At 42.5% G+C, this 23890-nt stretch overlaps 1 protein-coding gene across 2 annotated transcripts in view; it reads left to right on the top strand.

Annotated features, from left to right (window-relative positions):
* LOC115096994 (arf-GAP with SH3 domain, ANK repeat and PH domain-containing protein 1-like) overlaps positions 1 to 23890 on the top strand; it is a 248059-nt gene that overhangs the window by 70324 nt on the left and 153845 nt on the right. For both annotated transcript variants that reach the window (XM_029612363.1, XM_029612364.1), the window contains 2 exons: positions 669 to 814; positions 20905 to 20979. In XM_029612363.1, the coding sequence (XP_029468223.1) occupies positions 669 to 814; positions 20905 to 20979 (221 nt within the window). The remainder of the gene's footprint in view (positions 1 to 668; positions 815 to 20904; positions 20980 to 23890) is intronic.

Genomic DNA, 23890 nt, shown 5'->3' with positions numbered 1-23890 from the left:
TTATGTTCTTATCCTTGTCCGTGTAGCTTTGTGCCTCCAGCTTGGGAAAATCTGCTCGGTTTCCTGCACTGTGCCATATTATTTTATATTATCCTATGGATAATATATGGATTATGGATACTGATGACATTTTTTTATAGACTTTATTTAGATAATACAATATACAACAATTGAGATTTAATAAAACAGTAAATAACAGATGTATGTCACATGTTTTCTATTTAAACAAGGTTGTCATGGCAACCACATAAAACACAGGACAAACACTCATACGTTCACATACAACATTCAGCCATCAGTGGTGCTTATCATATACCAAGCACTAAACCATAGTTGAATTGCCAGCATTAATACTAACACGATGTGAAGGTACGGCTGCAACAAAAAGTGATGGCATTTTTTATTACTACTCTATTATTATGTATGATTTTTATTAACTTGATCTCCAATGAACAATGATGGTTTGGTTATTGTATTCTTGATTTACGATTGATTTTATTCATTTTGTATTAGTGATTTTATTGATTTATTTTGCTGTACACCTTTGTGAGCAGGGGAATAATAGAATAGAAACAGGACAGATAAATGATAAGTAAACCATGCACTATTTTATCAGACCTTATTCCTTTCAGGCTCATTCTCACCTGTTATATGTTTAACTTCTTCAGATCACATTCAGCATGTGGAAGGTTATATTACAGCACTGGAGAGGTTTTCAGCAAACTGCCAAACCAATGGGGAAGAAGAGATAGCTGCTGCCTTTAACTCATTTGCTGAGCTCTCAAGAGAGCTGTTGACGCCAACCAAGAATTTGGTATGAATTTTTAATCATTGCCAATGTATCTGAGAGATTCTGTCTGAGTGAAAAAAAATGGAACTTGTTCTCCTATGTTCTGCTTTGTAGTTGGGACTATTTGTGCAGGACCTGGAGGGAAACCCATGCAAACCGCATGCAGACTGCCTGCACAGCCTTGTCAGACAGTTTATTTCATAGCCCAGTCCCCACAACAGTGAAAAACGTTCTTCTTTTATAATCCAGATATCCCTTAGGCCTGTTCAAACAACCAGGTTGTAAGGCTGTGGTGAAAGGCATAATGATAAGACATGGAGTGAACCTCTTTAGCTAACTTGTTCCTACATGTTGTGAGTACAAACAAGTCTCACTTCTTTGACTAGGAGCTGGCTAATAATGTTCCTTCTGAGGCCTTAGTGAATGAAATGGAAAACGTACAAGGTGATCACCCAGATAACTCAGGCCAAAACCATTTAGAGCCTTAAAGGCCATACACAGGAGTTTAAATTGGGCCCTAAGGGAGAAAGGGAGCCATTGAAGCTCCTTCATGACAGGGGAGATAAGTTCCTGGAATGCAGAGCCTGAAAGGCGAGCATGCTGCTGCATTCTGAGCTAGCTGCAAGTAGTATAATAGCCAGTATGGCAGTCCAATATGCAATGATAATAAATAACCCAGTGCTCTTCACCTTGAACCAGATATTATGGACGCTGCACAGCTAACAACGTTCAATGACCATCATACTAGGCTTCCTCGTCTAGGCTTTCGCCACATCAACTCGGCCTTATAAATAATCATAGGTCATATTAGTAAAGTTATTTTTTAAGAAATTTTCTGTGATGCAATTAAAATTCACCAAAACAAAGGCGGTATTTAGCCAAAAGTAATGTCATGCTTTGTGCAAATCCCGCCTTTGTTTTGGTGAATTTTAATTGCATCACAGAAAATTTCTTAAAAAATAACTTTACTAATATGACCTATGATTATTTATAAGGCCGAGTTGATGTGGCGAAAGCCTAGACGAGGAAGCCTAGTATGATGGTCATTGAACGTTGTTAGCTGTGCAGCGTCCATAATATCTGGTTCAAGGTGAAGAGCACTGGGTTATTTATTATCATTGGTTCATTCCCAATACTTTTCGTTTATAAATTTGAAGTCCTACTCTATTGTATTCGAGGTGACACAGTCCAATATGCAAGACATTGCAGTAGTCCAGGAGGGACCTCACAGGCCCATGTATGAACATTGCTAATTGCTGTTTACTAATATAAGGTTTTAACTGATGCTCCTTACATAGTTGGTCGAAGGCACTTTTTGCTGCCTTAATAATCTGGGAATTCGCAGTAATTCGGAGTCCATGCCAACACTGAGGTTCCTGTTATGCATGCACTAGGGGGCGCTGTAATTGTATGGAATGTTCAGGTTCTGTCCTAGACACTCTCTTACGGGCCGATTCAGTAAAGTCCGGGGGAGAGCTTGCGGTTCGCCTGTGTGCGCGATTCAGTATTTAAATGAGGCCCGGTGGTAGAAACAGGCAAAAGGAGGCGCTAGGGACACCAGCGCGTCCCTAGCGCCTCCATTTGGCCCGGAGCGGCGGCTGTCAGCGGGTTTGACAGCCGACGCTCAATTTTGTTGGCGTCGGTTCTCGAGCCCGCTGACAGCCACGGACTCCGAAACTGGACGCCGGCAAAATTGAGCGTCCAGTTTTTGACCCGACAGCCGCGAGCCGACTTCAAATTTTTTTATTTTTTTTTACTTTTTTTACCCTTCGGGACCTCCGACTTAATATCGCCATGATATTAAGTTGGAGGGTGCACAGAAAAGCAGTTTTTACTGCTTTTCTGTGCACTTTCCTGGTGCCGGAAGAAATTAGCGCCTACCTTTGGGTAGGCGCTAATTTCTGAAAGCAAAATGTGCGGCTTGGCTGCACATTTTGTTTTCTGAATCGCGCGGAAATACCTAATAGGGCCATCAACATGCATTTGCATGTTGAGGGCGCTATTAGGTTCGGCGGGTTGGATGCGCGTTTTCGGCCCCTTACTGAATAAGGGGTAAGGGAAAACGCGCGTTCAATGGTGGGTTAACAGTGCGCTCCGTCAGAGCGCACTATACTGTATCGGCCTGTTAGTTCTTGTTCCTGTCTTTTATCTTGTCTGGCTAAACAGCTCCCACCTAGGTGGATGCTGCTGTGCATAATAAAAGTTGGTTAATGCCTGCTGGCTCTGCCTAATATTTTACACCCGTTTTCTGGCAGTGACAGTGAGATCCTGCTGCTGTTGTAAGGTACAGGCACCAGGCATATGAAGTTCACAATTTGTGAGTCCAGCATGATGAGCCAGCACTCAGAGGCTAGAACTGTGCTTAAAAATCAAAGCAACATATTCACCTATAATCACTGTTGGTCAACTCAGAAATTTGATGTGGGACAGCCAAATGCCTGGGACTGGTATGCAGAGAGATTGTCATTATATTTGGAAGTAAATAAGACTGAGATCCCCGAATAGAAACAGGCTGTTCTCTTGACTGTGTAGGGGAAAACATATGGCATCATAAGTTTGCTGCTCTTGCCAGCTTTGCAAAACACTAAGACATATGAGGGGATTATAGCATTGCTAAATGCTAATGACCCATTTCCGACCTACTCCATCTGTCATTTTGTAAGGATTTCAGTTCCATAAGAATCAAGTTTGTAGTGAGAGTATTACCACCTATATGGCTGAGCTGCGTATAATCGTGGAGTATTGTAAATTCTTAAATGACATGCTTCATGAAGGTCTAGTCTGTGGGGTCCATAACAAAGCACTTCAGTGCTGTTTCCTTGCTGAGCCAAATCTGTCCCTTTCAACAGCAGGGGAAGAAGCTTTGGCAGCCGAAATGGCACTTTAGCCCCCGAAAGAGATCTGGGTCACAGCCACTGATGTGGACATTGTCAAACACAGTGAGAAAGTCACTCAGCAGCCGACCCGAAGGGCTGTGCTTCTAAACTCATGTTTTGTCTGTGGAAGACAGCATTAATGCTCTGTATGCAGATTTAAAAGAGCAGAGTGTCATTTTTAGGAAAAAGGTCACATTGAACAAGCTGGCAGATCAAAAATCAAGTGGTACGAAGTATAGGGGAAGCAACAAGAACCCGGAGTCACAGACAAATATACTTGACCTAGCAATGAGTAATGAGATTGGGAAGCTATAATCCCATCCAGACTGTACACTTTTCACATAATTTGAAAGTGTTAACAGTCCATATCAATGGTCGGGAATGTGAAATAGAGGCTGACTCTGGATCTGGGAAGTCACTTATCGGGGAAGACACTCTCAAGAAGGTGTTTCCTATTCACATCCGTCCCAAGTTGTCCACCCCACAAGGCAGCTTCCACGATTACAAAAGACATAACATTGAGCTTGCAGGAAGCTGGTTTATAAGTGCTTGCTACTCTTTTTAGGGGATGTTGTCACTCATAGTTATCTTTTTAGGAAGGAACTGGTTAACACCTTTAAGTGGATGGTCTCTGCTGGCCACCACTGCTGCTCTTCCTGTAGAGGATGGGCTCTCTTACAAATGGCAATTTAGTGAAGAAGGCAGTGGTCACAGGGGCATGCACAAAATATGTCTCTCCTGCACTACTGAGGAGCTGCCAGAGGGAGCAGGTTTTGTTTTTTTTTTGAGGCAGATTTTCAGTACACTGCATTATATAACTCTCCCTTCAGCTACCAGTCACGTCCCCTAGTCTTTGCACCTCATGAGGTCAGTCATCAAAAGGATTGATCTGGGGGCATAATTGGAGGAAGACATGGAGGTCAAATGCCCACTGGGATCCTTTACCAACCAGGTTATCATCCATATTATTAGCATTGCTGGGAAAAAAAAAAAAAAGGTAAGGTACGGTTAATGCCATAGTCCACCTACATACTTAGCTAGAAATCAAGTGTGGTAGGGGTTCTAGAAATTAGGGAAGGATCTTAGGCAGCAGATGAGGATGGTGACATTTTCAGTATTCTCCCTCCAGCTATCAGCCTGCCCGGGTAGGTGATCAGCTGAGCCTAAGAGGATTTGGTTTAATGTAAGGGCAAAGGCAGAAGGGGGCACTCAAAAGTCAAGAATCCTGGTAGAGCCTATCCCCTGCTGGATGTTGGAAAAATACTGCAGCCCAGTCACTGGTAGGAGGAGGGAAGAGGCAGGGAGAGGAGGAAGTGGGGCATGGTCCTCCCTCAAACTAACAGGTAGCAGATTTAAAACAAAGTGAAAAAAGTATTTTTTTTTTCAGTTAGCTCACAATTAAGCTATGGAACTTGTTGCCAGAAAACGTGATTAAGGCTAGAAGGAGTTTTTGTTTATGTTTTGTGTGTACATGTGTGCCTTGTGAACTGAATAAAAAGATTTTTCCATAACTGAGTTAAAAAAAATATTTGGACAAGTTTCTGGAGGACAGTTCCATAAATAATTATTAAGCCAGATTGATTTTGGTTTCTCTACTTCACGAAACAGACTGGCCACTGTCAGACAGGGCGCTGGGCTAAATGGACCATTGGTCTGACCCAGCCTGGCACTTCTTATGTTCTCACGAGGAAAAAGAAAAAAGCACAGTCTTTAAAGGATGTGACTGAAATAGTATGGACAAAAAGAATATCATTCAAAGGATACAAAGAATCGGAGGAAGTAAAGGACAAGAAAGAAAGGTTGAAAGAAGTAGGAAGACAGTTAGGACAACAGAGATGTGAGCAGAAGAAAAGTTGTCCATTGTCTGTTAGATGTACCATCCATGTGCTCAGTCTGGTTAGCCAACTAGAAGAAAAAAACTTTTGTAATGACCGGGCCTTTATTGTGAAACGCTATGCCAGAGAGTCTTTGGAAAGAATCGTGGGGCTTTTTATGTTTAAAATTCAGTTAAAACCTTTCCTTTTTAAGGAGGATTTTAGGCTGTAATTGCGATGCACCTTTAATGGCTGACCTTTGCGAACATGAAACCTGCATTATGCTTTGGACAGCAACTTCTTAATGGACAGTAGCCTTGATAGTCAGGGACTTGGTTCATTTGGGATGTTTTTGGTTCTGTTTTAAATACATATGTGTGTTTTATTTATGAGCTGCCCAGAACATGCAAATATTTTCAAATAAAAAAAAGAAAAGAAAAGAAATAAATGTCAATTTTATTGCTACTGGTAAACTAGAGAGTGATGTCTGCCACACATACTTGTTTGGAGTTCCTACAATACCCTATGACCCGGGTGCTCAAACCGGTCCTATGGGGCCCCCCCCAGCCAGTCGGGTTTTCAGGATATCCCTAATGAATATGCATGAGATTTATTTGCATGCACCACTTCCTGTATATGCAAAATATTTCTTATACATAGGGGTAGATGTTAAAAGCTGCGCACGCTACCCGGCGCGCACACATGTACACCCAATTTTATAACATGCGTGCACATGTTATAAAATCGGGGGTCGGCGCGCGTAAAGGGGTGCATAATTGTGCACCTTGCGCGTGCCGAGCTGCGCTGCCTTCCCCCGTTCCCTTCCTCCTAGCCTGACCTTCCCACCCCTTCCCACCCCTTCCCCTAACCTTTCCCCCCCTAGCCCTACTCTAACCCCCCCATACCATTGTCTTACCTTTTGCACCTGCCTCTGGGCAGGCGCAAGTTGTGCACGCCGGCAGCCTGCCGGCATGCAATTCTTCAACACAGCAGCAATGGTTGCTGTGTCGGAGGCCTCTGGCCTCGCCCTCGCTCCGCCCCCAGACCGCCCCGCCCCTGGACCACCCCTTTAGTAAAGCCCCGGGACTTACATGCGTCCCGGGGCTTTGCGCGCGTTGCCGGACCTTTTTAAAATAGGCCCGGTGCATGTAACCCCCCCATCGCGCATAAATCCGACCCATATTCATTAGAGATATCCTGAAAACCTGACTGGCTAGGGGCTCCCGTTGGACCGGTTTGAGCACCTCTGCCCTATGGATTGGAATTCCCAGTACCTGTTTTGGGACTTGTATGTTTTGAGCACTCTAAATATTATTATGCTTTTAAATGCATGCATTTGTATTTATTAAGTTTTTATGTTGCTGTACATTGCTTGGTTTACACCTGCTAAGGCGGTATGTAAATCAATAAAATGAAAAATATCCTCGCTAGGTTCTACTTTTTCCTGCAATGTGAAAGGAATTGATTTCACTATCTTTGGCAAAAAGAACAGATAGGTCATATCTTTGGGTGAAGAAGCGCTCTTTGCAGGCCCTGGTGAAGGGTCTGATAGCAGCCAGTTGACTCACTCTTCAGATTGGTAGGACAAGGAAGTATAGGATGACTGGGACTCTGCTTGGGAGTCTGAAAGAAGTATTGGTGGTTCTTCTGATCTAGCGACGGTAGATAGTGTCTTGGTTGGAACAGTGGAATAAAAAAAAACCTGAGATTCTGCTTGTAAAGCAAAGGATTCTAAAATAGGCAATTCCATCTTAGCTGGTTGAGGAGGATAGGAAGGAAGTTTTTAAAAATAGTTTTTGATAAAGTCTAACCACATCTTCCTCATGAAAGGGTGATGTTCCACAGGAGCAAATAATAAACTTGTACAAAAGCTATCTGACTCCGGAATTATAATCGGCATAAATTTCTTAGAATCCACTTCTTGAGGCTTTTCTATGCCAATGTGCTGTTCTCTGCAATGCTGTGGAGTCGGTGCTGACTAGACAAGAAACCCTTTGTTAGTTGACGGCACTGGCAAGGTTTCAGAACGGAGGAGTGTCTGGCCATTTAAACTTTGGTTTGGATAATGCCAGGTCAGTCATAAATAAAACACATGGCCTCTATGATTTGATAATAGATGACAATTTGGATGTGCTTTGCATTACAGAATCCTGGCTGAGGGAAGCAGATGGCATTATCCTTAATCAGCTCTGTCCCCCAGGTTTACAATGGTTCCATTAAGTAAGACTTGGAAAGTCTGGAGGTGGGGTTACAATGGTTTCCTGGCGTACCCATGTTTTAGCTCACCGCCTGCTTAATCAGATTACTGACTGAGTGCCCATATTTGAAATCAGAGAATTGGAGTTCTGATTTATTAGACCTGAAGAGTTACTGGTACTGCCTAGTTGGACCTTTTAGCTCTACCAAAGTTAGAGACTCCTATTTTCTTACTATTAATCATTTTTAACATCCATATTAATCTTCCCCATGACCTCCAAGCAGATGACTTTATTTCTGGGATCCGTTTTACAAATAAGTGACAAAACCTCTCCTCTTGCCTCTAAATCCTTACTGTAATTTTTATTTTAAATTTTATGGAAATGTGTACTTGAGAGCTTATTGTTGAAGGGCCATGTACAAAGCCTGCACAGCATGTAACTACAAATTTTTCTCGTAATCATGCCCAAGGATAATCATAGTTCCCACAATATTTTGATCTTGTTTTTTTTCTAAATTTTCTGTTGCACATAAGAGAGTCCAACTTAGCTTTAATTTGGAGTATCCCCTGATATTTCTGTTGCAAAGAGTTAAAAAAAAAATAGGTCCAACATTGCTTTAATGTGATGTATCCCCGACATGTCCTTTGTTTTCAGAATTTCAACTTTCCTGCATCAAGAGGACCTTATGTGAGAGTTTCCATCAGCGTTCCTCTAAAATCAAAAAAGAACTGCCATGTCATTAAGGTTCCACAAACCAATCCGTGTTGTACACATATTCCTTACTAATAGGCCTATGACCGTTACCTATTAAAGTAGATGCCAGATGTCCTTTAGAATGCTAGCCCACTTCTAAATGAAATCCTGTTGATTGAACTGTATCAAGGGCGTATATCCAGAACTGTTCCAGTTGATTAAATAAAGCTTCTCTATCTGATAGAGATCTAATAGATCTAATAGATACCTGATCTATTATCAGCCAACATAGTTCAGAGAAGGATTGTGTTTTCTCTGTACAGTGTTGTACCATAGGTACCTTTATCTTCTGTGTAGATGGGCAAATTCTATGTTCATTTAGTCATATTTTTACTTACATTTTTGTATGCCCCACATTAATAGGACCACAGGGGCATATTATGGCGTTCACCACTTATAAAGATAGACAATTGATATGTTTGTATAACTTAATACTTTGCTGTTTATTTGAGGGCTGCCATTCTATTCCTATAATTGCTCATTTGTGGTTAACCTGGGTAAAGCCTGGGTAAACCTGGGTAAAGCTGCCCATACTCTGATATTTTTGCCTCGGGTAAATGTCTGAGCTGTAAAAACTGGCTAATAGATACGTTTAACCATAGTTGCCGGGGATGGAAACTCTCGAACCTCAATAAATTGTTCCATTCCACATTTTTACGATGGATATACAAATTTTGTTATTTCTTTTTAACATCTGGATAACCAAAAAGGACAATGGCATGATGTTGTATTCCATAGTGAACCTCAGGTAAGGGTCTAATGCATTAATCTATGTACGGTTTTTGACTACCAGGCCAGTCAAATACCATTAGAAAATGTGGATATATGCTTTCAGTGGAGGAAGACTTCAATTTTTCAGCACATATTGGTCTCTAATAACTACTCACCATTGGGTACTGAAAATTATCCAGCAGGGATACTGATTACTTTTCAAAGCACTGCCTCCACTTAACCCTTCAAGAGACTATTCCATCAATGCATAACATTTACAGTGCCTTCAAAAAAAGCTCCCAGTTCTCCTTGAGCAAATGCACAGAACCAGTCCTATTAAAGGAAAGAAGCACAAGCCTCTACTCCAAATACCATCTCATACCCAAGAAAACTGGAGGTCGACATGCCATGTTAGACCTCAAGGATCTGAACAAGCTCTTAAAGAAAGAAAAGTTCAGAAGGGATTCCCTAGGTATAATTCTTCCTTACACAGAGGATAATTTTCAAAAGGATTTAAATACTTAAAACAGGGCTTTACATAAATAAATGCATTTTAAGCGCATAAGTGGGCTTTTGAAAATTGCTTCGATATATATTATTGAATTGTCAATAGGTTTTATGTGGCATAACTGCACGTTAACAGGTAAATTTTCAAAGGTGTTGCACATGTAAATGTAAAATACTATAGCAATTTTCAAAAGCCATTTACCTGTGCTATTAGCATATATTGTAGCAATTTTCAAAAGCCCACGTACACACGTAAAGTGCAATTTATATGTGTAAAACCCAGCTTTAAGGGTGTAAATCCTTTGGAAAATTACCTCTTAAGCATGTAAATGGGCTTTTGAAAATTGCTACAATATGTGCTACTTTTATGGATGTAAATGCTTTTGAAAATGACTCTCTTACAGATCAGTGACTCTGGACCTCAAGGATTCTTACACCCACATTTCATTTCACCAAGATTGCAGAAAGTTTATGCATTTTGTCATTGCAAACTATCACTACCAAATTGTGCTCTCCCATTTGGTCCCTTGGCTGTACCCAGAGCTTTCACAGTGTGCCTTGCCTTTGAAGCAGCTCACTTGAGGAGAAACAATGTCTTTGTTTTTCCCTACTTAGATCACTGTCCATGGAGAAAGATAACTAGAAGCAGGCCCCAGAGAGCTGCACTGGGGCCAGTGCTGTTTCACATGTTCAGAAATTATCTGGAAGAAAGAGCAATGAGTGAACTGATCAGGTTTTCAGAAGGCACAGAATTATTCAGAGTTGGTCAGACATGAGTAGATTTTGAGGAGTTGCAGGATGACCTTATGAGACTGGGTAACTGGGCATCTAAATAACAGATGAAATGTAATCTGGACAAGTGCAAAGTGATGCACATAGGGAAATATAATCTTAACTGTAGGCACACAATACTAGTTTCAGTATTAGGAGTCATCATGCAGGAAAAGGATCTTGGAGTTGTTGGGCCGCTGCTAGCATTTTTGCTTCCTGTGTGAACAATCATTCTGCTGCCTCCCTCCTCGTTGTTGTTGTTGTTGTTAAACACAGAATTCCTCATCTCAGTTAAACATGTAGAACACAGACTCACCCTCACCAAATACTGAATAAAGAGACTATAAAACAGGGGTGGGCAAACTTTATTCTGCTGGGGCCACATTACAAGTTATCAACTGCACTGAGGGCCAAGTGGGCGGGGTAGGGTGGGGCCGGGCAAGGTAGGGGCTCGCCCTCGGAGCTCCTCGACCCGACAACCAAATCCCCAGCACTTGCTGCAGGCATTTCAGTATACAGCAGGCTTACGCACAAATCAGTTTTAGCACCCGAGAAGCCCCTTCAATCATGGATCCCAACAAAAGTAGCAAGACCTTCAACCCACGAGGTACGAAATGTTTTCTTGAAAAGCAGACTACTTCACCTCGGTCACAAATGCAGAACACAGACAGACTCTCGACAAATAAGAATAAAAAGGCTATAGTTAAATAGAAAGGTGCAGACAAAGAACTGAACTGGAAACCACTACAAGTCAGACTCATATGCAGTGCAATAATGCAAAAACATAAATATCACCATTCCTCATAAAATAAAGTAAAGAAATATAAATCAGTCATAACAGTGAGTAAACCATACTAATAAATAGAATTATTTCAAAACAGATGAAGAATAGAACACATAGTAATTAAGAAGGATACGGATACAATAACCATAAAATGTTTCCCCAAAATCAATTAAATATTTCAAAACAGCAGTCATATCATACACCCAATAATTAAAACTAATAAGAATAACATTTCTCTTCTCTCCATACCTACAAACTTTCGATTTACAGTTAGCCTGAGATGGGGAGAACACCCTTTCTCCTCTCTCTCTCATATACACATACACTCACACTCACGAATCCTACCTTCTCTTCTCGTTCCCCTCTTCCATTTCCTCCCTTTCACTCTCCTTTCAATCATTCACCCCCTCAATCATTCATTCCCTCCCCTCTGTCACTTACCCCCCCACTCAATCCCCTCAATCTCCTCACTCACCCTCATCCCTTGCATCTCTTTCACCCCTCCCATCCCTCTGCCAGGTCCTTCGTTCCTACTCAGTCACTCCCTTCTGTCACTCTCCCTTCTTCTCACTCACTCCCTTCCCACTCAGTCATGGCTGCTCCTTTTTTCTCACTCCCTTCCTACTCACTCCTGCTCCCTCCTTCCCACTCACACCTTTCCCACTCAGTCATGTTCACCTCTTCCCACTCACTCCTTTTCCTCTCAGTTAGGCTCTCTCCTTCCCCCTCACTCTTTTCCTTCTCAGTCACACACCCTCTCCCCTCCCCTCATTTACTCCCTTCCCTCTTACACACCTTCTCCCTCCCCCCATTCATTTGGTCCTTTCCTTTCCCTCCCCTCTCAGGCACTCCTCATCTTCTCTACCCTTCCCAAGCCAACATGTGATTCGCCCTTCCTGTCAGGATTCTGTCATCTTCTTCCTGCTGGCAGGACAACTTTGGGCTTACCATGCTGCAGGGCCTCTTCTTGCTGGTGGGGAGTGCAAGCCCTGCCAGCATGTGATACCAGGGCACCACAGGGCCTATTCTTGATGGTGAGGGGTGAGGAAGAAGACCGGCACCATGGCATGGTTTGCCAACGAGGCAGGCTTGCAACTGATTTTCCCCCACCCCCCAACTAGGTTTTAGCTGGGAAAATACAGACGAAGATTTCAAAAAAATGCCTTCAACACACAGTCTTTTCTTTTTCTGCTCCAACCTAACCACACCCCTCCCCCCCCCCAAAAAAACCACCTATAAGAACATAAGAACATGCCATACTGGGTCAGACCAAGGGTCTATCAAGCCCAGCATCCTGTTTCCAACAGTGGCCAATCCAGGCCATAAGAACCTGGCAATTACCCAAAAACTAAGTCTATTCCATGTTACTGTTGCTAGTAATAGCAGTGGCTATTTTCTTAGTCAGCTTAATTAATAGCAGGTAATGGACTTCTCCTCCAAGAACTTATCCAATCCTTTTTTAAACACAGCTACACTAACTGCACTAACCACATCCCCTGGCAACAAATTCCAGAGTTTAATTGTGCACTGAGTGAAAAAGAACTTTCTCCAATTAGTTTTAAATGTGCCACACGCTAACTTCATGGAGTGCCCCCTAATCTTCTATTATCCAAAAGTGTAAATAACCGATTCACATTTACCCATTCTAGATCTCTCATGATTTTATAGATCTCTGTCATATCCTACCTCAGCAGTCTCTTCTCCAAGCTGAAAAGTCCTAACCTCTTTAGCCTTTCTTCATAGGGGAGCTGGTCCTCTTCCTACTGGCGGGGTGGGAACCCCACTAGCGCATAATTCAGTGCACCGCGATGCAGCTGGGTCCTCTTCCTGCTGGTGGGGATGGGAACCCTGCCAGCGCATAACTTAATTCGCCACGAGGCAGCTGGATCCGCTTCCTGCCAGCAGGGGTGGGAACCCTGCCAGTGTATAATTTCATGTGCTTTGAGGCAGTTGGGTCCTCTTCCTGTGCCATTCATGGTCCAATGTCGCACGGGCCACATATAATGTAAATTTTAAATCGATAGGCAGGCCAGAAGAAAGTTGATGATGGGCCGAATTTGGCCCACCCCTGCTACAAAGTATAACCTAAAACTGAACTGGAAACCGCAACATGCCAGACTCTATGCAGTGCAGCAATGAAGAAACAATTATCACCAGTCCTCATAAATCGTTCATCAAACAATAAAATCAAGGAATATAAATCAATCATATTAGTAAAACCATTCTTATAAAAATATTTCCAATGAGTTAAGGAATAGAATAACATCCAATAATTAAGAGTGCATACAAAATTTTAAAAATTTTCCAAACAATTAAATATTTTTAAATGGCAGACACAGACACTCAATCATTGAAACTAATAAGAATGGAAAATTCACTGCTCTCCATACCTGAAAACTTTTCATTTCCAGTCATCCTGAATATGGCGTGGATTAGTGGGGCAGCACCCACACATATACACACACACACACATGCACCCAGACAGGTTCCCATTCATTCACACACACACTCATGCCCCCCCAGACAGGTTCCCATTCATTCACACCCACACCCTCCAGACAGGTTCCCATTCATTCACACACACACCCCAGACAGGTTCCCATTCATTCATCCAAACCCCCCAGGCAGGTTCCCATTCATTCACACACACACCCCAGACAGGTTCCCATTCATTCATCCAAACCCCCCAGGCAGGTTCCCATTTATTCACACACACACATACACAACCCCAGTCAGGCTTCCATTCACTTACACAAACACTCCTCAGACAAGTTATCAGATATATTTATTTTATTTATTTAGAATTTTTATATACCGACATTCTTGTATCAGATACAAATCATATCGGTTTACATTAAAAACAGAGTATGCAGGAAAATAGGTTTCCTAAGTCAAATACATTGAACATATTTAATAAACATAAATAAAAATAAATAAACATAAAAAAAATAAACGACGCCTGGTGGAATGTGGCCGTTTACCGGCTCGCCGCTGAGCATGATGACGTCAGTGGGGGCGGGTCTCTTCATCCCTGAGTTCACAGCATTCTCAGTTTCAGCGCGAAGTTTTTACAATTTTTTTGGTCTTTTATATATATATATATATATATATATATATATATACACACACACACACACCCAGTCAGGCTCCCACTCACACACACACACACACACACACACACAATCAGCTCCCATTCACACCTGTCAGGTTGCCACTCACACCTACACCCCAGTCATGTTCCCATTCACACACACATGCACACGCCTCAGACAGGTTCTCACATATACACACACCCAGTCAGGCTCCCATTCACACACACACACACATACACACAACCCAATGAGACTCCCATTCACACACACCCCCCAGACATATTCACATATTCTCCCCCCCACACACACACACACCCCAGTCAGGCTCTTGTTCACACATACACACACACACACCAGTCAGACTCTAATTCGTTCCCTCACAATCATACCATTGGGAGTCATTCTGTTGCTCCTCCATGTGTGCTGGCCCCTGCGCTAATCAAATCTCGCAGGGCTAGCACTTAAGAACGTAAGAACATAAGAACATGCCATACTGGGTCAGACCAAGGGTCCATCAAGCCCAGCATCCTGTTTCCAACAGTGGCCAATCCAGGCCATAAGAACCTGGTAAGTACCCAAAAACTAAGTCTATTCCATGTTACCATTGCTAGTAATAGCGGTGGTTATTATCTAAGTCAACTTAATTAATAGCAGGTAATGGAATTCTCCTCCAAGAACTTATCCAATCCTTTTTTAAACACAGCTATACTAACTGCACTAACCACATCTCTGGCAACAAATTCCAGAGTTTAATTGTGCGTTGAGTGAAAAAGAACTTTCTCCGATTAGTTTTAAATGTGCCAAATGCTAACTTCATGGAGTGCCCCCTAGTCTTTCTATTATCCGAAAGAGTAAATAACCGATTCACATTTACCCGTTCTAGACCTCTCATGATTTTAAACACCTCTATCATATCCCCCCTCAGCCGTCTCTTCTCCAAGCTGAAAAGTCCTAACCTCTTTAGTCTTTCCTCATAGGGGAGCTGTTCCATTCCCCTTATCATTTTGGTCGCCCTTCTCTGTACCTTCTCCATCCAATTATATCTTTTTTTGAGATGCGGTGACCAGAATTGTACACAGTATTCAAGGTGCGGTCTCACCATGGAGCGATACAGAGGCATTATGACATTTTCCGTTTTATTCACCATTCCCTTTCTAATAATTCCCAACATTCTGCTTTTTTGACTGCCGCAGCACCCTGAACCGACGATTTCAATGTGTTATCCACAATGACGCCTAGATCTCTTTCTTGGGTAGTAGCACCTAATTTGGAACCTAACATTGTGTAAGTATAGCATGGGTTATTTTTCCCTATATGCATCACCTTGCACTTATCCACATTAAATTTCATCTGCCATTTTGATGCCCAATTTTCCAGCCTTACAAGGTCTTCCTGCAATTTATCACAATCTGCTTGTGATGTAACTACTCTGAACAATTTTGTATCATCTGCAATTTGATTACCTCACTTGTCGTATTTCTTTCCAGATCATTTATAAATATATTGAAAAGTAAGGGTCCCAATACAGATCCCTGAGGCACTCCACTGCCCACTCCCTTCCACTGAGAAAATTGTCCATTTAATCCTACTCTCTGTTTCCTGTCTTTTAGCCAGTTTGTGATCTTGTGCATCTCTAGATCAGCATAGAGCATATGCTACCTGTACATGTTTTGGACAGCGCATGCTGACACCAAGAAGAAACAGGAGCATGGGATCCTTCATCTTTCTTTGGCCACTGGTGGGATGGGATCCACCATTGGCTTCACGGCCTCTTCCTCTTCTCAGCCACTGGTGGGATGTGGTTCACTGGCAGCCTCGTGGGCCACTTCTTCTTCCTCTACCTCCCCCCTCAGGTGTGCCGCCCTGTGCAACTGAATGGTGTGCACCGGGCCTGAAACAGAACATTAGGAATACTTCAAAAGGAATGGAGAATAAAACAGAGAATATCAAAATACCTCTATATTGATCCATTGTGCAACCACACCTTGAATATTGCTTGCAGTACTGGTCACCCCGTTTAAAAAAGATGTAGCAGAACTAGAAAAGGTACATAGAAGGGCAACAAAAACAAGGAGGATGGAACTATTCCCTTATGAAGAAAAGCTAAACAAGTTTAGGGCTCTTCAGCTTGAAGAACTGAATGGGAATATGATTAGGTTTATAAAATGAGTAGGTGGAACAGGTAAATAGGTAACGGTTATTTTTTCACTTAAAGATTACTAAAGCTAGGGTACTCTCCATGAAATTAACAAATAGAAGATTTAACTTAAATCAGAGAAAGTATTTTTTTCCTCAATACACAGTCAAGCTGTGGTATTTATTGCTGGAGGATGTCGTCAATTCATCTACTATAGTTGGATTTAAAAGTGCTTTGAACAAGTTCCTAAAGGAAAAGTACGTATACCATTATTAGCCAGATAGACTTGATAAAGCCACCGCTTATCCCTGGGTGTGAGCAAGAAGAAGTGGATCTACTCTTTGGGATCTGCTGGGTAATTTTGACCCGGATTGGCCCTTGTTGGAAACAGGATGCTGGGCTTTATGGACCTTTGGTCAGACCCAGCATTGCACATCTTCAGGTAGATATTGAGCTGCTGTGCGGCTTGGCTAGTTAGCTGGAAAAACTTAATTGGCTAACGTAGCCCATATATTCAGTGGTGCGGCCATGCCGCTGGATATATCCAACTATCTTAAAGTTAACTAGATAAGTTTATGTGGATAATTTTAGGACAGCCTGTGGGCCAACCAGACTTAGCCAGATAGGCCCTTACGCGGAACGCCCTTGCCCCACCCACCACTTAGCTGGCTGACTATTTAGCCAGATTACTAATTATCCAGCTAAGTGGCAGCCATTCAGCAGGGCTGGATATTCAGTTGGATAAGTAGCCCTCATTATATTCTTGAGTTCTAAGGAGGAGTGAAGCTGGAATCAGTTTGGAGGGCCTGGGAAGAAGCAGCAAGAAGCTGTGCTCTGCCTTTGAGATGCTTCTGGATTTGTGGAAGAGAGGTGCCCCCTTCTACAAGGGCAAAGGGCCAACCTGGGAGGATCCACTCTGGGACAACAGGAAGAGGATTTGTTCTGGTTAAGCCTGTGAGTAACTTGGTGAACAATAGGAGGATTCTGTACAGATTCTTTCGGGGGCTGAAGAGTTCAAGGCTTTTGGGAGAATATCAAAAGGTTTCTGAGATTCTGAGTGCTGTTTAAGCTTCATAAGCAACTGAGTCTGCCTTTGTGTAAGTTGGGAGCATACAAAACCGTGTTTTGCTGTTCTTTTCGCCTTCTGAACTGTACTTGATTTTTAGTTACTGCTGAGATTTTTTATTTTTTTCCGGTAAAGCTATTTTTCACACTTGGGTGTGGACTGTTCACGTTTTAGTGCGTCCCCTTCAGGGCCCTTCAGATATATCCCTGTCACCATCACAGAATCCACATGTCCCCCTACCACTGCCACGAGTGAGTCAGTGCTCAGCAATGAGTGGAAGTATGACTGGCTTGTTGGGGGGAGGGAGGGAGGTTACAGCTGTAGCACTGCTGGAGTTTCACCGTGTTCTGCGGAATGATCTGGAAACCTCCTTGTGAAAAGACCTCCGTGCCTTTAGGTCCCTGTAAAAATATATTGTGGGGGAACCCTTCAGGGGGTGGTCAGAGCCCTCCAGAGACCTCTCTTTCTACTTTCCTGTGGGAGGAAGCCCCATGAGTTTACATCTGTCTTTGGAAGCTCTGGTGACACCATTTGTCCAGCTGCTTGTTAGGCCAATCTGCGCAGTGGCCCCTAAGAGGAAGAAGCAGAACACCTTTCAGTCTTTCGGTCTTCATGAGTCTGGTGACTGTGATGCCTTTTTTTTCAAGTCAGTCTTCTGAAAGGGGGGGGGTGTCAGGCTTTGAAGGTGGAATTTCCCTGGCCATTTCTGGTATTTTTGTCTCCTTTTAGTGCTGCCGCTCAGCTCTTGGAATCAGGGACTCAACAGCCAGCCGAAGTGACCTTGTTAATGCTTGTGAGTCAGTAAAGTTTGCCTGGTACAGCCTTCCCAAAAAAAAAAAAGCTTCCATGGTGGTCATTTGCTATGTAGCTCAAGAAAAACGTACATCTGCCTGTGATTTGGCTACATAAGGGACTGCTGAAAATAATTCTCTTTCCTGTAAATAGATTGATTTTGGAACCGTAAGTCCTGGAGTGGTCTGAGCTCTTTACATCAGTTCTCAACTCCCTTATGAAATAATAAAGAAGTATCCTAAAGCTGTACTTCAGAGAAGAGTTTCCTGGTCCACACAGGAATCTGGTCAGACTAATTCACCCTGCTGGTCTAGCACACCATCTGTTCAATCATGACTGTTAAGAACCCTACAAGCCCCTATACATGAACTTCCGCCAAATAGGGGCTACACAACAGTATAATAAAATACACAATAATACAATCAAACATAAAATACAATAAAATATTACACATTAGAATACATCCCCAAAATTACAAAATAAATCACAACCCTCCTCAACTTATCCCAATCGCAGAGGGGGCCAGGAGATAACTAAACCCCTCCTCTCACCCAGCCATCTCCTCTCACTCTGTACACTAGGCCTTCTTAATTGGTGTACTGCAGCAAAGTCCTTGATGTGCCATTGCAGCCCCAGTGTGAATTTCTCCCTCGCCCTTCATCTGGCAGGAGAAGAATGGCGCTTCATGCTGCATCTTCCTCCACCAGCTTCAAGTTTGAATGGGTGAGGCCCTGCAATCATGCAGGATGCGCCTGCACCCTGCGTTCAAATAGAGGGAAGCTGACAGAGACGGGGGCAAATGGAGGTAAGAAGTACCATTTTTTTTCCTGCCAGCCAGAGACAGAGGGAGAAGATTGCATGGTTGGGGACGGACGGACAAGGCAAAAGAGAGAATCTTTATTTTATTGTTATACCTGATATTCCACTTCTGCTTCATATAAGCATCCCAAAGTGGGGGGTAGAGGCAGGTGAAAGAGGATCTTATAAGGGGGACTGAGAGCGAGAGAATGAGTGGATCATACAAGGGGGTGGGAAGGTGAGAAAGGAGTACACGGAGAAGGTGGAGAGAGGATGGGGGTTGAGAGGATCTTGCTGTGTACTCTCTCCTTTCCTCCCGCCCTTCCTCCTGCACACTCTTTTGTCTCCTATTTGTAATCCCTGGGCTAAGTGTCCCATCACGGGATACCAAAGACCACATCTCAGTTATGAACTTAAGCAGTTAACTTTCCTTTCCTGATGTTAAGCAGCTCTGAAGTACAAGATTCCCTGTCAGGTGGAAGATTATCTTCTAGGCCCGAGCACTGGCCAAGAGTTATTGCAGCCTTTCAATCTCTGTAAACAGCATTAATAATCATGCTGGAAGCAACTGATGGTTTCCAACTTAACTTTTACTGATTAAAGATGGAAATTTGATGAAAATGTTAAATTACAAGTTCTTGATATTTACAATCCATTTTACAGTGTCAGATCTTCTAATAAATGTGTGACTTTAAGCTTCCAGTTAATATGTTCTGTTACTGATAATCAAATTTGTTTTCTTATCTCTACTCCATTCCAATTAATAGGGTCGTTTTTGAGTTTCCTTCCACAATTTGATGGATAGGATGGTATCCTAATTTAGAGATATTATTTTACAGTTCCAAGTCTCTTACATGTAATTCAGTTGTCTTAAACTCCACCTCTTCAGTATACCTGGATGGTATCTCCTTACTCCTGGATGGGTGCCACAGATCTTCACAGGCTTCTTCTCCCCAGAAATGAATGTAGATTCGTTCCTCCCAGCACTAACAGTAGTCCATTGGTTCTCTCTGGGGGAGGGACACCACTCCTTCTAGATGAAACACTCTGAGCCCCTGGGCCCTAGAATACTCAGGCATGTTGTAAAATTAATCCTTAGTAAAGAAAACTGAAAATAGACAGAGGAAAGGTGGAACAACTTGTTTCTCTAAAACCCAGAAAGTTCCAAAAAAGGTATCTTAAAGATCGGCAAAGGCACCCTTTCTACTTTTCCATACCCAGGCCTCATTGTTAGGAGCCTAGGGGGCTTTCTTCCCCCCCCCCCCAAACTGCAAACAAGAGTTAGCATAAAGACATGCTGCCCCTACCAGGGACAACTAAAGAGTCCACACACTAAAGTGATGGCACTGACTTTTATAGTTTAAGACTCTACCATTTCCAGTCTCCCACATGGGGGAGCTAAAACCACACAATAATACTACTCCTATCCCACCTATGACAATGGGATGTTCCTCTTAGTAGAGTTCTCTGCATATACATTCTCCCCTCTCCTTCCCTCCCGCTCTTTCCATATCCATAGCTCCCTTTTCCCATCCTTTCTCATCTCTCTTCCTCCTGTCACCCCTTCCTCTACGCTGTGGAAGTTTGATTTCTGTGCAGTGCAAAGGCATAGTTGTTTATTAGCTCATTGGTTGAAAGATAACACCTTCTTTTGTTTTGGATCCTCCCATTCCTTTCCCCCTTTCCTAAACTATTTGTAAAGTGTTTTGAGATAACTGTTTAGAAGAGATGTGATGTAAAAGTACATTTTGCATAGCTCTGAATTCCTGGACATTGTTATGGTATTTACTGCTCATGTGAGCTTTCTCTCTCTAGCTGCAGAGTATGAATCACAACATCTACTTCTTCCTGGACAATCTGGAGAAAGGAGACCTAAAGGAAGTCAAAGGGGTGAGTTAATCATGGCTGCAAACGGCATTGCTGCTGTTAATGATTTTTTTTCTATTGCACTCTTCCAACAGTCACTACCAATTGGACTTAGGGAATTTAATGAACTAGAGCTACCATTAGAGTCTGCTAAAAGAGCAGAAGCCTCAGCGCTGCCGTGTGCTGGAGAGCGGGGAAGAGGGAGCTGCTAGTGGGCCTCGCCATTGGAGTGGAGGATGGTAGAGCCTTCTCTGATGCAGCTGGGCCTGGGCTGAAGGGAGCCAGGCCACTGTGGGTAGATGTTGGAGGGAAAAGGCTGGGGGGAGGCTTAATGGAACAGGAAGCACAGCTGGTGGAAAGGAAGAATGAAGAGTCAAAAGCAGAAAAAATAAACAACAAAACCAGTCTAGAATCGAGTGACAACTTAAAAGAGCATGTTTTATGAAAAGAGAGGTTATTTTGATAAATTAAAGCAAAATTTTAGAATTGCTTCACCCTAGTCCAGGACTCCCTCATGCACACAAGGAATGTAATCAATTAAAATGATTTTTTCTTTTATAAAGCATGTCCTCTTAAGTTGGCATGCAAGCCTAGACTTGTTTAACTATTTTTTCCCGTCTCAGTCTGTTTGTGCTGAATATTTCTCCATTTATGTACAATATGATAATTGTTTGTAAAATATGATCATGTCAAGGTTCCCATACAATAATTTTGTGTTTTAGAACTGGAAACTTCCTCTCCCTGTAATACTGTACAGCTTAGTCTCTCCACTTCTTCGGGTTTCACTACTCCCCAGCTTAAAAAGCAACTGCAAACACAAACAGAGAGGTTTAAAGGCCTGAATAAACCATTTATTCTGTTCTCTAATACTCAAATATTTGTTGTGATTGGAGGTTCACGTCTCTCCTTAAACCAGTCATATACTGTCTTTACTTCACATGCTTGTTTTTGACATTAGCAATTTGTGCATTCACTATAGATTATTTTTTTTACTGTGATTCTCACTTAGCAGGAAAGACCATGCTACAGCAGGAACCATTTTGAAACCCTTTTACTTTATGAGTCTAGTTTCCTAATAATATCAACATGTCTGTACGTCTTTGACCCCTCCTGTAACTTTTCAATCAGATTTCTGCCGCAGGAAGTAAAGCATCCAGTGGCCCCCATGGCTCGTGCTTTTCAGGGCCGTGCACCTGGCTAATAAATAATTTGCTCCGGTAAAAGGACCATCTGAAAATGTCCCATCCTTAAAAGTACACATGAGGTTTCACCATGTGTGTGTATGTTTAAGCACGTTAAGAGGAGGCATTCCTGGGGGGGGGGGGGTATGTAGGTCGGGGGAGGAAAATAATGTGTAATGATTGCTTTTTCCAAATCTAAACATGAAAAAAAAAAAAAACCCCACAGAAGAAGAAGGTAAAAATGTCTGCCGGTACTTCAGAATGAAAGCATGTGCAAAGATGTTTTGGTAAAAAGTACCCACAGACTTTGCAGCAATGCAGGCAGCTTCAGAATTGCCCCATTCACGTACTCCTTGACGCCTTCTAAACTTAGACTTGCTGTTTGTGTGGTTTGTTTACCTCTAAGAGAAACGGGCCAGTTCTGTTCTAACCCCAGGGAGGTCAGAAAACACTGTGACGTCATCAAGCATTTGTAAAGCCGCCTTGCCCTCGTTTGAGATCGAGCACTTTGTGAGCTGCCCTGCCATTAGTTAGCATCAAACATATGCACATTTCTGACCAAAGAAGAAAACTAGGCAACATGAAATATTCACTCTTCTCCTAGTTTAAAGTCCTTACTTTCACTGCAGTGTAGTGGAATCGACTGCAGGAGATACAGAGTTCACATTGTGTACTGTGTTGCTGTCGGATTTGTGAGGAAATGGATGCTGACAGCGGCAAAGGCCAACAGAGCCTCCTCTCTCACAGAGAAGGGCTCCATCACTGCATCGCCTGCATAATAGAATGAGTTTTGCCTTCATCCTTCCCACTCTCCACGCCACTCTCCAGCACCCATATCACTTTCCACAACACAGTCGTCAGCATATATTCATTGACATAATGCCATCCGTGAAAAAATTGCATTGCTATCTTCCGTGGAGTTACTGTGAGGTTAAGTGGAAAAAGTGACATCAGTAATAAACAAAATCCTCCTTTACCTCGAGTATAAATGACCTTTTAATATTTAATATCAGACGCTAGTAGAATGATAGAACGACCTTCATAATAGGCATCATCGAAACGTGTTTCCATTTAAATGCTCAGCCTTATTTATAATCATTGGTCATATGGTCATCAAAATTCAAAATCCAGTGGCATTTTGATTTGTACCGGGCGTTGAATTTGCTGTTCTGCTCCATGGTGTTCTGGCTTGACTTCTAATAAGGAGATAAGTTTCTCTCAATTGGATATTTCAACGGGACACTATGAATTGAAGTATTTTTAATTGCATATGAAAAATTTAAAAAATGTGAATTGGACAGTGGATATACTTTAAAACAAATTATGCCACTGGATTTTGAATTTTGATGACCAATGATTATATATAAGGCTGAGCATTTAAGTGGAAACACGTTTCGATGACGCCTATTATGAGGGTCATGCTATCATTCTACTAGCGTCTGATATTAAATATGAAATAGTCATTTATACTAGAGGTAAAGGAGGATTTTGTATATAATGCCATCCATGCCAGGATGAGTGCATATCTCCTGCTGTCACTGTTCTGAACATGGGGTGCGCATCGCTACTCATGGAGGAAACTGAGCCATGAGTACCGATGTGCACCCCATGTTCAGAACAGTGACAGCAGGAGATATGCACTCGTCCTGGCATGGATGGCATTATGTCAGTGAGTATGTGTGATGACTGTGGTATGCTACTGGAAAGCGGTGTGGAGAGTGGAGAGGATGAAGGCAAAACTCATTCTATTATGA

This window comes from Rhinatrema bivittatum, chromosome 8 (assembly GCF_901001135.1).
Source record: "Rhinatrema bivittatum chromosome 8, aRhiBiv1.1, whole genome shotgun sequence".
Taxonomy (NCBI): Eukaryota; Metazoa; Chordata; class Amphibia; order Gymnophiona; family Rhinatrematidae; genus Rhinatrema; species Rhinatrema bivittatum.
Note: the sequence above shows the minus strand (reverse complement) of the source record. Positions and strands in the feature narration are given on the sequence as shown.